Raw genomic sequence first — 12,063 nt, 5'->3', positions numbered from 1 at the left:
ATGCTTTCCATAGGAAAGGAGTTAATGCAGAGTATACCCAACTTCAACCAGAGAGTTATTGATTATTTTGCACAAAATAAAGAGAGACGAATGGACTTCATCTATAAGTAATGGAAACGGAACACCATACAGGAAACAGAACACCATACAGGAAATGGAACACCATACAGGAAACGGAACACCATACAGAAGAACACAAGAGGCACTTATTTGGTACTATACTAGTGCTACAAGCACTTATGTAACCCAGCCACTGGGGATGCACAAGCCAGTGCATTTCTTTGTGCCGGTCCCAAGCCCGGATAAATGGGGAGGGTTATGTCAGGAAGCCTGGGCATCACCACATATAACCTCCTGACAAAATTGTGGGACAATACAGATTTTGTTACAGGATTGGTCGAGGCCCAAGTTAACAATCACCACCACCAGTACTACTCTTTACCAAAAGGGTGCTGGCAGAAATTGGGGGGAGGGTACTGTTGGCTCTAGAAGAGGGGGAAGGCAGAAATTGGGGGGAGGCTACTGTTGGCTCTAGAAGAAGGGGAAGGCATGCCCAAAGGTAGTGTGATTTGGACATGTGCTGAGGAGGGATGCTACTAGGTATATTGGGAGAAGGATGCTAAGGATGGAGCTGCCAGGGAAGAAAAAAGGAAGGACTTGTAATTAGATTTATGGATGTGGTACAGGAAGTGATGTGGTGACAGAGCAAGATGCAGAGGACAGGAACCAATGGAAACAGATCTGATGTGGCAACCCCCTAACTGGAACAACTGAAAGACTGCAAGCACCTGTTTGGAACCAGCTGGGGGTCATGTGAATATTATTTGCTTTGGGAAACTTAAAACTGTCCCTTTTGAGCCTCCATGAAAAAGGGGGTGTGAGAAATCCAGTATGACCTGACGTGTTCCAGACCACAGCTTCTAAGGTGCACGACAGCTTCTCCCCAGGTGCAGAAACTGAGTATGAACTACTGTTTGCAGTATACCGCAGAGGTAAGTGTTCAAACCAATGTGTGTGTATGTAACAATGTGTGCTGTGTAGACTATTCAGCATGTGCCATACTGACTGAGCATTTATTTCATGTAAATAAGTATGTGAAGCATTGATCCCATTGCACCATAGCCACCCCGTCTTGTTGGCCACATCCATCCAGCTGTCTCCTGCAGCCCCCCTATGATTTGAAGTCACCAGCTGCCACTGACTGTTAGTGTACGTTTTTGTAACACAACTGCACATTCTGTTTGGTAGCAGTAAGTCTGGAATTTCAGTCCACCAAATTCGCTATTTTAATTTCCCTTATTGCCAGTCTGCTTTACCAAAACCCAGGTCTCCTCTTCCAGTAACCCATGTTTTTATAAGGACAAACCCTGCAGTTCTCCATTTTTCTCAGCACAGAGTTACATTCACTGGAATTGTCATCACTCTCTCAGGCTGGGCTTTAGCCTTTTAAAATTGAGCACCCCTAATTTTCTTTTCAGCTTCAAGCTGACTCTGTCCATCTGTCTGTCGCTTATTAGCACCTCCCCTCTTTTCCTTTATGTACGTGTAGGGCAACCCCCCACACACACACACACATAGGCAGGATTAGATAATTAACCCCCTTTCTAACCACATAAAATCCTCTTATGGTAGCTCTTCTTCCAGCTGATATAAGGGGACTAAACCACATTTTGTATGTTGCATGTATTCAGTAAGTAGTGTAAATGTTTGTGCTTGTTAATGGTACAAGTTCAACATTTATTGACATTTTTCTCTGCCAGGCAGGTCTCTGACCAGACAGAAGAGTTTTAAAAATGAAGATTAAATTTGATTAAAGCTTGTTTACTGGGCTTTCTATTTTTTTTTTCTTAGTGTCCTTCTCAAATATTTTTGTTCATGATGCAATAAAAAAATGTGGCTGTTGCAAGTATTTGAATACCTTTATTCTGATGACCTGAAGGCACCAGTGTTGTGTGATGTGGTAAATAGCACAGTGAGCCCAATCCAGGAAACTCTAAGGCAGTCAGCCCACTTCCATGGATAACAGCTTTAAAGAGCTTGAGTTGGCTTCTGTATTAAGTTCCCTTATGTCAAGGGATGTGGCCCTGAGGGTCTTATGCCTCGTAGCTGAGGAAAGATGCAACAACAGGGATGCAATTTAATTTTTTGTGTTTTTCCCTAAAAGTTTTACATAAACAGTATTGGGTGCAAAATAGGCTGATGATTCAGCATATCATAAATGTTCTTAGTCGTTGTACTGAGTACAGTTTTCTTTGTTTTTTGCAGCGAAATAGGTGGCACTAGTAATATTGCTGCGGTTTGAATTAATTTATTTATGTCTTGTATTTAAATTTGGAATACCTCATGGTACAAGATCTGCTATCCAAGACCATAAACAGAAGATTTATTGATGTCTGAAAGCTGGAATAGATCTGCTTGCAGTTATTACTTATTTATTTAGCCTTGCTTTAAATTATTTGAAGGTTTCAGATCAGCTGATATTGTGTAGGTGCAGTGAATAAGTGTCGAACTACACAAAATATTAGAGCAGAGCAACTTCTGCTACTAGTCTTTTGAAAATTACTTCTTTCATCTTGCCTGTTTTAGTGGCACACTAACATGCAACTGTCCTCAGGTTTGAAAGGTTTGGGTTCAGTGCCATTTTGTGTCATCTTTTTTCGATAACTTCTTTTACTTATGCACATTAGGCAATTCATTGATATAAAGGAAAAAAAAACTTTTCAGAATTTTTGCATTATAGGGGGAGGGAGAAAGCCTGCATGGCACTGAGTACGGTAATGTGTTGTGCAAAAGCTTATATTTTTGTTTCATGTTTTGGAGTTTGAAAACTGGCCGGGGGGGGGGGGGGGGGCTGTGTTTAGCTGCAGGGCCAGCCCCCTCCCCCCAATGACCCATCATGCCGAAGCCGATATGCTTAACTAATCTAGGTGGTTAGAGTAAGGGTCACATATTTCAAGGTATGGGAGGGATATGATCTTCAGAAATAGATAGCAATGATATCTGCAAAGCACAGATAGTTATTGTTGGTTAGAAGTATTTTTACCAGCAGTTAAACATTTGATTTATTTATTTTTTCTTTGTAAATATAGCAGTGGGAATTAAGACTACAATTACTTAGAAAGAGTACTGAGGCACAGGCAGTGAAAGTGCAATGAAATGGCACTTAGCTGAGAGAGGAGATTGCTTTTACTACAGTGATAAGGACAGCAAGTTTTGATAATGAGCCAGTGTTTTGCTGAATGCATGATGTAGCTGAAGAGAGAAGGTTATTCTGTACTGGAGTTGCTGCTTGCTTTCAGCTGCAGAGTTTCCTTGATTTCCCCCAGCAGGATAGAGCAGTGATCATAAGCCAGTTTGTTTATCCTTGGAGATTACAGTTGAGGTCGTTGCAACATGTGCTAGACTGCACCTGAAGAAGGTACATTTTTAACAGTAGCATAACATTTTGATGTACCTATGATTATTTGGATTTATGTGCAATATCCATATATCTTTGGTTTTGCACTAAAAGCATAAAATAAAAGATGTTGACAATAGAATATGGCAGAGGAGTTTGTCCAGTTCTAAAGTTTGTTTATTCTTTTGCAGTGCTCTCTCCTGAGGCGAATACTTTTGCAAAAGCATTGAAGAAATTACCGACTCTTCATGATGAAGTATATGCACAACAGACAAAACTTTATGAGAGATGCGATTCTCCAGATGACACAATGGTTCTGCCGTAAGTAACTAGAACTTTTTTTTTTGTTATATAGCATAAGTTGTAAAATGCAGTTTACATTCTCACTGGGGTTTATCTGGGAATTCAGTGAGTCGTTGTTGTGCTGATTCTGTTTGCTGTAGTCCTTATCTCCCACGACATCCTGTTGATTCATTCACAGGTTCTCTTCCCTGGTACTTTGTGACTGACCTCTGCTGATATCTAGTTCCTTGTTGCATGCTTCAGTCTATCAGTATTTAGTTTGCATATTGTGACTTTAAGTCTATGTGTGATGGGACCTGAATGTTATTGGCCTGTATACTGTACCGCTTCATCTAGTTTATTGGGAGGCCCCCTTCTGTAGTTTGCTTGGCTACGCGAGTAAGCAGGATATGTTTGCATTGTACCATCTACTGTGTAAACAGGTGCAAAGGGTTTGTCTGCATCTGGTTAGTGATCTAGATTTTTGTATTCAAGTGTAATAAGCAGTAGGCATGTATGTCTTGGCAATGGTGGATCTTTACTTGCACATCCTACTAACAATGACAGACCAAGTTACATTTGTGGGGAAAGTGCCTTTAATGTTAGTTCATAGGTTCATAGGTAGATACTAGGCTATCTGCCTGGGGCATTTATAAGCCTAGCCAGAGTGTATTTGGCTTCCGCCTCTCTATTAGATTAATCTACTGTGCCTCTGTAACGTAGGTCACAGAAAGTACCCTTTTAAGATTCGTTTACTGTGCCTCTGTCTAGCAGGGACACAGAAGAGATCCCAGGGGTGAATTTGCGATTTCCCATCCACACGTCCAGATTTCGCTTGAAGAGGGTCAACAAGGGGCTATGTCTAACATGAATTGGGATTCTATTCCAGAGTGAGGGGAGCCTCTGGGAAATGAATCTGTCTCTCCAGCATGTCCTATTTATTTTTGTGCTGAGGTTTAGGTCCCTGGAGAGTGTAGCTCTAAGGGAGTTGGATTTTTTGAGGTGGAGCATGTCCATTAATTCTGGGTTTGACATGGCTTTGTACGTCAGGCATAGATCACCTTTGAGTAGGCGGTAAGCAACTGAGTAGAGCTGGAGTTTCTTTAGTCGAGCTGCATAGGACATCTGTTTGTAGCCCATGATCCTCTTGGTGAGGTACTTTTGGGATCTCTCCAGTTGCTGCAGGTGTCGGGCAAGGTACATCCTAAAAGGGGCATTGTATTTAATTATGGGCCTGATGAGTGACGAGTAGAGGGGCACAATGACCTCTCTTGATCTAGATGCGAACCCTTTTGTGATAAGGTGGGCTATATAGAAGGTCTTTCTAACCACTTTGGCAACGTGATTATCAAAGGAGAGATTACTATCTACGTTGGTCTCCAAATCTCTAATTACTTCTTCTGTACTTAATGGATTACTACCTATGTGATAATTTGTGGGCACCTTGTTTTTTCCAAAGGGGATGACTATGCACTCTTTAGCATTTAGCTTGAGGCCGTGGCTCTGGCACCAAGCATCCGTCTCTGTGAGACCCTTTTGGAGGATGCTTGTGTCAGCTGGAGATTCGATTATGGCCCCCAGTGTGCAATCATCTGCGAACTTTGTCAGCCATAATCCCCCCGTGGTAGCTTGAACCTCAGAGAAATATATACCGAACAAGAGAGGTCCCAGAACTGAGCCCTGTGGGATGCCACTTGTAACTGGTTTGGATTCGGACATGGCACCTGCGATTCTGACCATGTGGGTTCTATCTCTGAGCCAGTTTGCAACCCATCTTGTGATATAGGGGTTGATATTTAAGCTGGTAAGCTTATTTATGATGCCCGAATGGGGTATTGTGTTGAAGGCTTTTGCGAGGTCCAGGTAGGCTGTGTGGACTACCTTGCCCTCATCTATGTCTTTGGTAACTGTTTCAAAGAAATGCCCTCATCTATGTCTTTGGTAACTGTTTCAAAGAAATCAATTAGGTTTAAGAGGCATGATCTGCCCTTAACAAAGCCGAATTGGGTAGGGTCCAGTGTCTGGAGGCTCCCAATGTCTTTGTTTATGAGTTCCATGATAATACGCTCCATAGCTTTACAGACCAGACTAGTCAGGTTTATGGGGCGATAGGTTCCTAGGTCCATTGTGGCACCACCTTTGTGGAGTGGGACCACTGTAGCTGTACGCCATTCTTTGGGTACATATCCTGTAGTAAGGCTAAGTTTGAACAGTGACTTAATGTGAGGGTTCAGTTCTTCTTGGAGCTCATGTAAGACACAGCCTGGGACACCATCTGATCCCATAAATGCTGTGTTTTTTGCTTTGGAGAGGGCAGCTTTCACCTGTGCATCTGTGATGTCAGGGAGGTTACATTCAGTTGGGATAGGCATTTGCTCCTTTGGGGGGGGGGGAGAAGTTTGAGCTTTATCTGTCTGCCAGGATGTTGGCTATGTCTATAGGTTCGGTATGTTTTGTACTGTTATGCAACAATTCAGAGCATATCTGGGAGTTTCCGCCCATGTTCCTGACATAACTAAAGAAGGCCTTGTGATTATCTTTAGTGTCTAGGGCAATTTTTCTTTCGAAACTGGCCTTTGATGATTTTATGAGGGATTGAAGTTTCTTGCTAATACTGATCAGAGATGCCTTCCCTTTTTGGGATTTTGCTTTGTCATGTAGTAGTTTCCTCCTTCTGTTGTATAGCTTATTTATGGCCGGGGTCCACCAGACCGGTTTCCTGTTTTTGGAGGAGTGAGTCTTGGTTTTATTTGGGATAGCACGATCCATGCATTCTTGCAGGTGCTCATAGAATGTATTTGTAAAGGATTCTGTGGATTGGGCTGTATTATCCTCTGGCCCAGGGGCTTTGAAGGATTCCATCTCAGTCTTGAGAAGTGCAAAGTTGGCTTTTGAGAAATTCTTTACAGTGATTTCCTTGGTTGGGGGTGGGGACGGTATATGGATGTCCAGGGAAATTTGTTTATGGTCTGATCTTACCAATGAGGGGTTTACCTCTGGTGTGGAACATGGAGTCCCCGTGTTGGTGATGACCAGGTCCAATATGTTGTTTCCTCTTGTGGGAGTGGTGACCAGTTGTTCCATTGTGTTAGAGTTTATAAATTCAAGGAACCGTTGGGTGAGGGTGTTTGGGCTTCAGTAGTTTTCCCAGTCAATGTTTGGGTAGTTGAAGTCACCCAGTAACATAGTGTTTGGAGAGACCTTCATATTCTCCAGTGTTCTCAGGAATGCCAAGTGGGATTCCTGTAATAGGGAGGGTGTTCTGTAGCAGGCTACAAACTGAAAGGCAGTTTTGCCCGCTGTTAGTTGCACATGGATGGATTCCGATGCTTCGTGCAGTGCCACTAACCTGGAGGTGTAGGTATCTTTGATGAATATAGATACTCCCCCTCCTTTTGTGCTTCGGTCCGAGTTTTGGGGCCGAAACGCATGGTATGAGTTTTAACCTGGTAGTGCTGGGGTGCTCTCAGGAGCCTTGAACCAGGTTTCTGTTACTGCACAGACATCGATTTTTTCCATACTGAGGAGAGCCTCGAGTGCGTGCATCTTGAGGTTTAGACTTTTTGGCATTGAGTAGCATTACCTTTAGTTTTTTTATCCTTGGGTTGTCTATGGAGGTGGGTTTGTCCTTTGAGCCTTGCCTAAAAAAGGCACTATGGGGGTGGCAAGAGCCTTGGCCAGTATACGAAAGCCTAAGGGTAACAGGTGCAAGCCGTCCCTAGCAAAGCAACGTGGCTTGTCGAGCATGTCATCCCAGGCTGACAGACACTGGATCCCCTTTGAATGACACCAATACTTTAGCCAATTGTTGAAACTGATCATTTTGTCTTTATACTGTGGCATAATTCTTGGTGAGGGCAAGATGCTACTCAAGGTCAGGGTCATATCAGCCTGGGCTACATGGTCAGAGAGCTCCTCTATGTCTCTTTTTATGTAGTCCAGGGAGGTACGTATCAGGTCATTCACACCAGCATGGACAATGACTGAGTCATACTTGTACTTGCAATGGAGTGACCTGAGTGCTTGCATTATGTGGCGGATCCTGGCACCCAACAGGCAGCTTACAGTGACTTTCTCCTTGTTCAGTCTGGTGAGCGGGACGTCAGTGTGCCGGACAATAGTCCCCTATAACAAGTGTATTTGGTGTGTTGTTTGGCCTTAAGGGTTGTGACTGTGAGGCACACTGATTTTGTGAGATATGTGATTGTGGGTATTGTTGAGGGGTGGCTGTTGCTTGGATATCTGCTTAGGAGGTCTTTGCTGTTTAGGCAGATTTTTATTTAGAGCCTCCGAGTATGTTTTTGTGTGTTTATGTGTTGGGTATGCAGATGCAATAGGTCTGTGTGAGACTGGATTTGTGGTGTGGGTGGTTACCTTTTCCTCCTGACTGATTGTGCCAGTCTTGGGTTGAGAGAGCTCTGCCTCCAGTTTGGCTGTGTAACTGCATCTCTCACATGTATTAGAGTTTGTTGGAAGGAGGAGAGGGTTGTCTGTGTACATAAGGCAATTGTAACATTGCCTCAAAATTCCCAGATTCACCAGCTGGACTGGAGAGTAACCTTGAAATTGACCCTTGGACATACCAGATTAGTATAGGGAACTGTTTTTTTACTGATCAGATTAGGGAAGGGAACTGATTTTTCACTTTATCAGGAAGGACCAATCGGGAGCCTAATACTTATCAGAAGTCAAGGAGGGTGTAGTGCTTTAGTTAGATGGTGTTTCCTTATAAGAGCTGAGCAAGTGCAGGGCTTTAGAAAGAGAATAGAGTGATTACTTTGAGAGTTTGAACAGTTCTAAGGGAAAAAGTGAAGAGCAGACTTTGTGGAGCCTGGAATAGTTTAAACCTGTTTAGGCGGCGCTGCCCGATGCTGCTCAGTGCGCAAAACCGCGCAAAAAGAGAGTTGTAGGGTTTTAAGAGAGAGAGAGATCAAGGAGTTTAGAATTTACCCAAAATGGCCACTAAAACTACAACTTCTTGGTAGTAACCACTCCTCCAGGGACAGGCAGACTGTTCAGTGTTAACCACTCCCACTGGTAAACACAGAGACTTCCCTTTAGCCCAAGCAAGCACTGGTCTTCTAGAAACTCCCAAACAGTTCAGAACAGCAAATCTGTAACTGAACTTTCTTAACTTTCAGAAAGTGGGAAAAAAGCAAGATTTTTTTTGTTTTTTTTCTCTTTTTGTTGTAGTTTAAAGGTCGCAGAGATACACAAGCAGCAAAATAATCACAACAGTGCAATAAATGACCCCACACTTGAGTGCTAGGCCAAAATCAGGTAAAATGCAGTTTTTAGAGAAAAAAACGATTTTAAATTAAGTGCAACACAGGAAATGCAGTAAACAGGCTCTAGATGTGTTCCAAGTACTGTTACTGTTACAGATATAAACTTTAGCAAGCCGGAAAATGCCAAAAAGTAGGCGGCAAAGCATTAAAACTTAACAAAAAATCAGAAGAAAATACTTAAAATCACAAAAGTGGCTCCTTTTCTTCTCTCAGCATTTTCTCCCCTTGGTAGGTGCTTCAGCAACAACTAGTAAGCCTGAAAAGATGCCAAAACCATGTGGCAGCCGGGTTTTAAGAGAGACAGATCAAGGAGTTTAGAATTGACCCAAAATGGCCACTAAAACTACAGCTTCTAGGTAGTAACCACTCCTCCAGGGACAGGCAGGCTGTTCAGTGTTAACCACTCCCACTGGTAAACACAGAGACTTCCCTTTAGCCCAAGCAAGCACTGGCCTTCTAGAAACTCCCAAACAGTTCAGAACAGCAAATCTGTAACTGAACTTTCTTAACTTTCAGAAAGTGGGAAAAAAGCAAGATTTTTTGTTTTTTTTTTCTTTTTGTTGTAGTTTAAAGGTAGCAGAGATACACAAGCAGCAAAATAATCACAGCAGTGCAATAAATGACCCCACACTTGAGTGCTAGGCCAAAATCAGGTAAAATGCAGTTTTTAGAGAAAAAAACGATTTTAAATTAAGTGCAACAGAGGAAATGCAGTAAACAGGCTCTAGATGTGTTCCAAGTACTGTTACTGTTACAGATATAAACTTTAGCAAGCTGGAAAATGCCAAAAAGTAGGCGGCAAACAGTAAAACTTAACAAAAACTCAGAAGAAAATACTTAAAATCACAAAAGTGGCTCCTTTTCTTCTCTCAGCATTTTCTCCCCTTGGTAGGTGCTTCAGCAACAACTAGCAAGCCTGAAAAGACACCAAAACCACGAGGCAGCCGGGTTTTAAGAGAGACAGATCAAGGAGTTTAGAACTGACCCAAAATGGCCACTAAAACTACAGCTTCTAGGTAGTAACCACTCCTCCAGGGATAGGCAGGCTGTTCAGTGTTAACCACTCCCACTGGTAAACACAGAGACTTACCTTTAGCACAAGCAAGCACTGGCCTTCTAGAAACTTCCAAACAGTTCAGAACAGCAAATCTGTAACTGAACTTTCTTAACTTTCAGAAAGTGGGAAAAAAGCAAGATTTTCTTGTTTTTTTTTCTTTTTGTTGTAGTTTAAAGGTAGCAGAGATACACAAGCAGCAAAATAATCACAACGGTGCAATAAATGACCCCACACTTGAGTGCTAGGCCAAAATCAGGTAAAATGCAGTTTTTAGAGGAAAAAAAAACGATTTTAAATTAAGTGCAACACAGGAAATGCAGTAAACAGGCTCTAGATATGTTCCAAGTACTGTTACTGTTACAGATATAAACTTTAGCAAGCCGGAAAATGCCAAAAAGTAGGTGGCAAAGCAGTAAAACTTAACAAAAAATCAGAAGAAAATACTTAAAATCACAAAAGTGGCTCCTTTTCTTCTCTCAGCGTTTTCTCCCCTTGGTAGGTGCTTCAGCAACAACTAGCAAGCCTGAAAAGTAAAGTCTTTGTCAGACACACACACACACACACACACACACACACACACACACACACACACACACAAAACATAACACACAACAAACAATGCACATCACACAACACATACAGGGGCTAAGTGCCAACTTCCAGGTAGTTGCTCCTTGCCTATATTTAATACCTTTCCCATGGTCTAGGTGTTGAAAATCACATCGGAACTGCAGCTACTTTTAGTTTGCTCCCCTTAATATAATCTCAGGACAAAAAGGCCAACTGCTTCTAGTTAGCTTCCATTAAAATAATCTCAGGACTAAATACAAGTATTTCCTATAATTAAGCACGTTGCATATTCTACAGTTGACAAAATTTCTTTGATAGTGCTGTCTTCTGGTAAGTGGATGCCCGAGATGTTTAAGTATCTTTTATATTCTTTTAATGCACAGTCAAGAAGTTGCAGATCTATATGATTTTCCAGAAGAACACAAGATTTTGTGAATAAAATATTCATTTACTGCAAGAAGTATAAAATATTTATACATACTCACGGGACTTTATAAGATTTTTTTTCTGAAGGTATATCCTTTAGGAACTTGTTCAGATGTAGCCAGAAGAAACTTATTCCTGGTTGGTCCTAAGATTAAAAAAATGAGTAAGAGGTGGAACTAACAGGTTCATGGCTAGTGATCTGTATGTGTGTGTAGGATCTTACGAAGCTTAGCTTTACATTCTCCTGATAATTTTAGCCCTACCATTTCGCATACAAGTAACCCAGAGATGTGCTGAGCAAGGATATGTTGAGACATTTACATTTTACTCCTATACGTAAGGGACAAGTGTGATTAAATCAGTGGTGATTTTGTGGTTACCCATCTAGATGTCCAAATATCGTCTGTCTATATTGAGTAGAAGATGGTAGAAACAGTATTCTTTGTGATATATACCTACCTCTCCAATGTGTTATTTTTATTTTGCAAAATAAAAGATTGAGATGCCTTGAATGGGTGTTTGATGCCATTGGACTTGCGAATGTGTAATAGGCCTGATAGAATAGGGTCTGTTGAAGCCCTGGACAAGAAGAACAGTTAACTTCTCAGTATTCTGTATGAAGCTGAGAAGAGTGACAAGGCTTTTGAAACAGTCTGCATAGTTTTTACAGTCTAGGCCTTTGTGTTTTGTTTCTTTTTGTTTGTTAGTGAGAAAGTGCAGTCATTCCAGTTGTGACAAGTGTTTGGACGGGTACAGGCTGAAAAGGGCATTATACTTGTGCTCGGACTAATTAGTGCCTATTATACAATGGAAGGATTACATCCGTGGATCTGGATGCATGCCTCGCTGTTCCTATTTTGGAGGAATGCTCCTATTTTAAGGATTGATTTACCCCTTCATACAATTTTCTGAATTCCCCCCTTATCACATGTGATTTCTGAAGCTGCCTAGTACATAGAAAACCACACTGACCAGCATACTAGTGGCAGCTATAATTTAAAGAAAGAGGACGCACATCTTACTTATCCCATATTTTGCAGTAC

At 41.8% G+C, this 12,063-nt stretch overlaps 1 protein-coding gene across 1 annotated transcript in view; it reads left to right on the top strand.

The window, feature by feature from the left end:
* The window catches only part of ASPG (asparaginase), an 856,377-nt gene that overhangs the window by 304,340 nt on the left and 539,974 nt on the right, over window positions 1-12,063 (top strand). The window contains exon 2 of the mRNA XM_044073584.1: window positions 3,589-3,718. Coding sequence (XP_043929519.1) covers window positions 3,589-3,718 — 130 coding nt within the window. The remainder of the gene's footprint in view (window positions 1-3,588; window positions 3,719-12,063) is intronic.

Source organism: Protopterus annectens, chromosome 6.part0 (genome assembly GCF_019279795.1).
Source record: "Protopterus annectens isolate FY-2018-M chromosome 6.part0, PAN1.0, whole genome shotgun sequence".
Lineage (NCBI taxonomy): Eukaryota > Metazoa > Chordata > Ceratodontiformes > Protopteridae > Protopterus > Protopterus annectens.
This window is presented reverse-complemented; position numbering and strand designations above follow the sequence as displayed.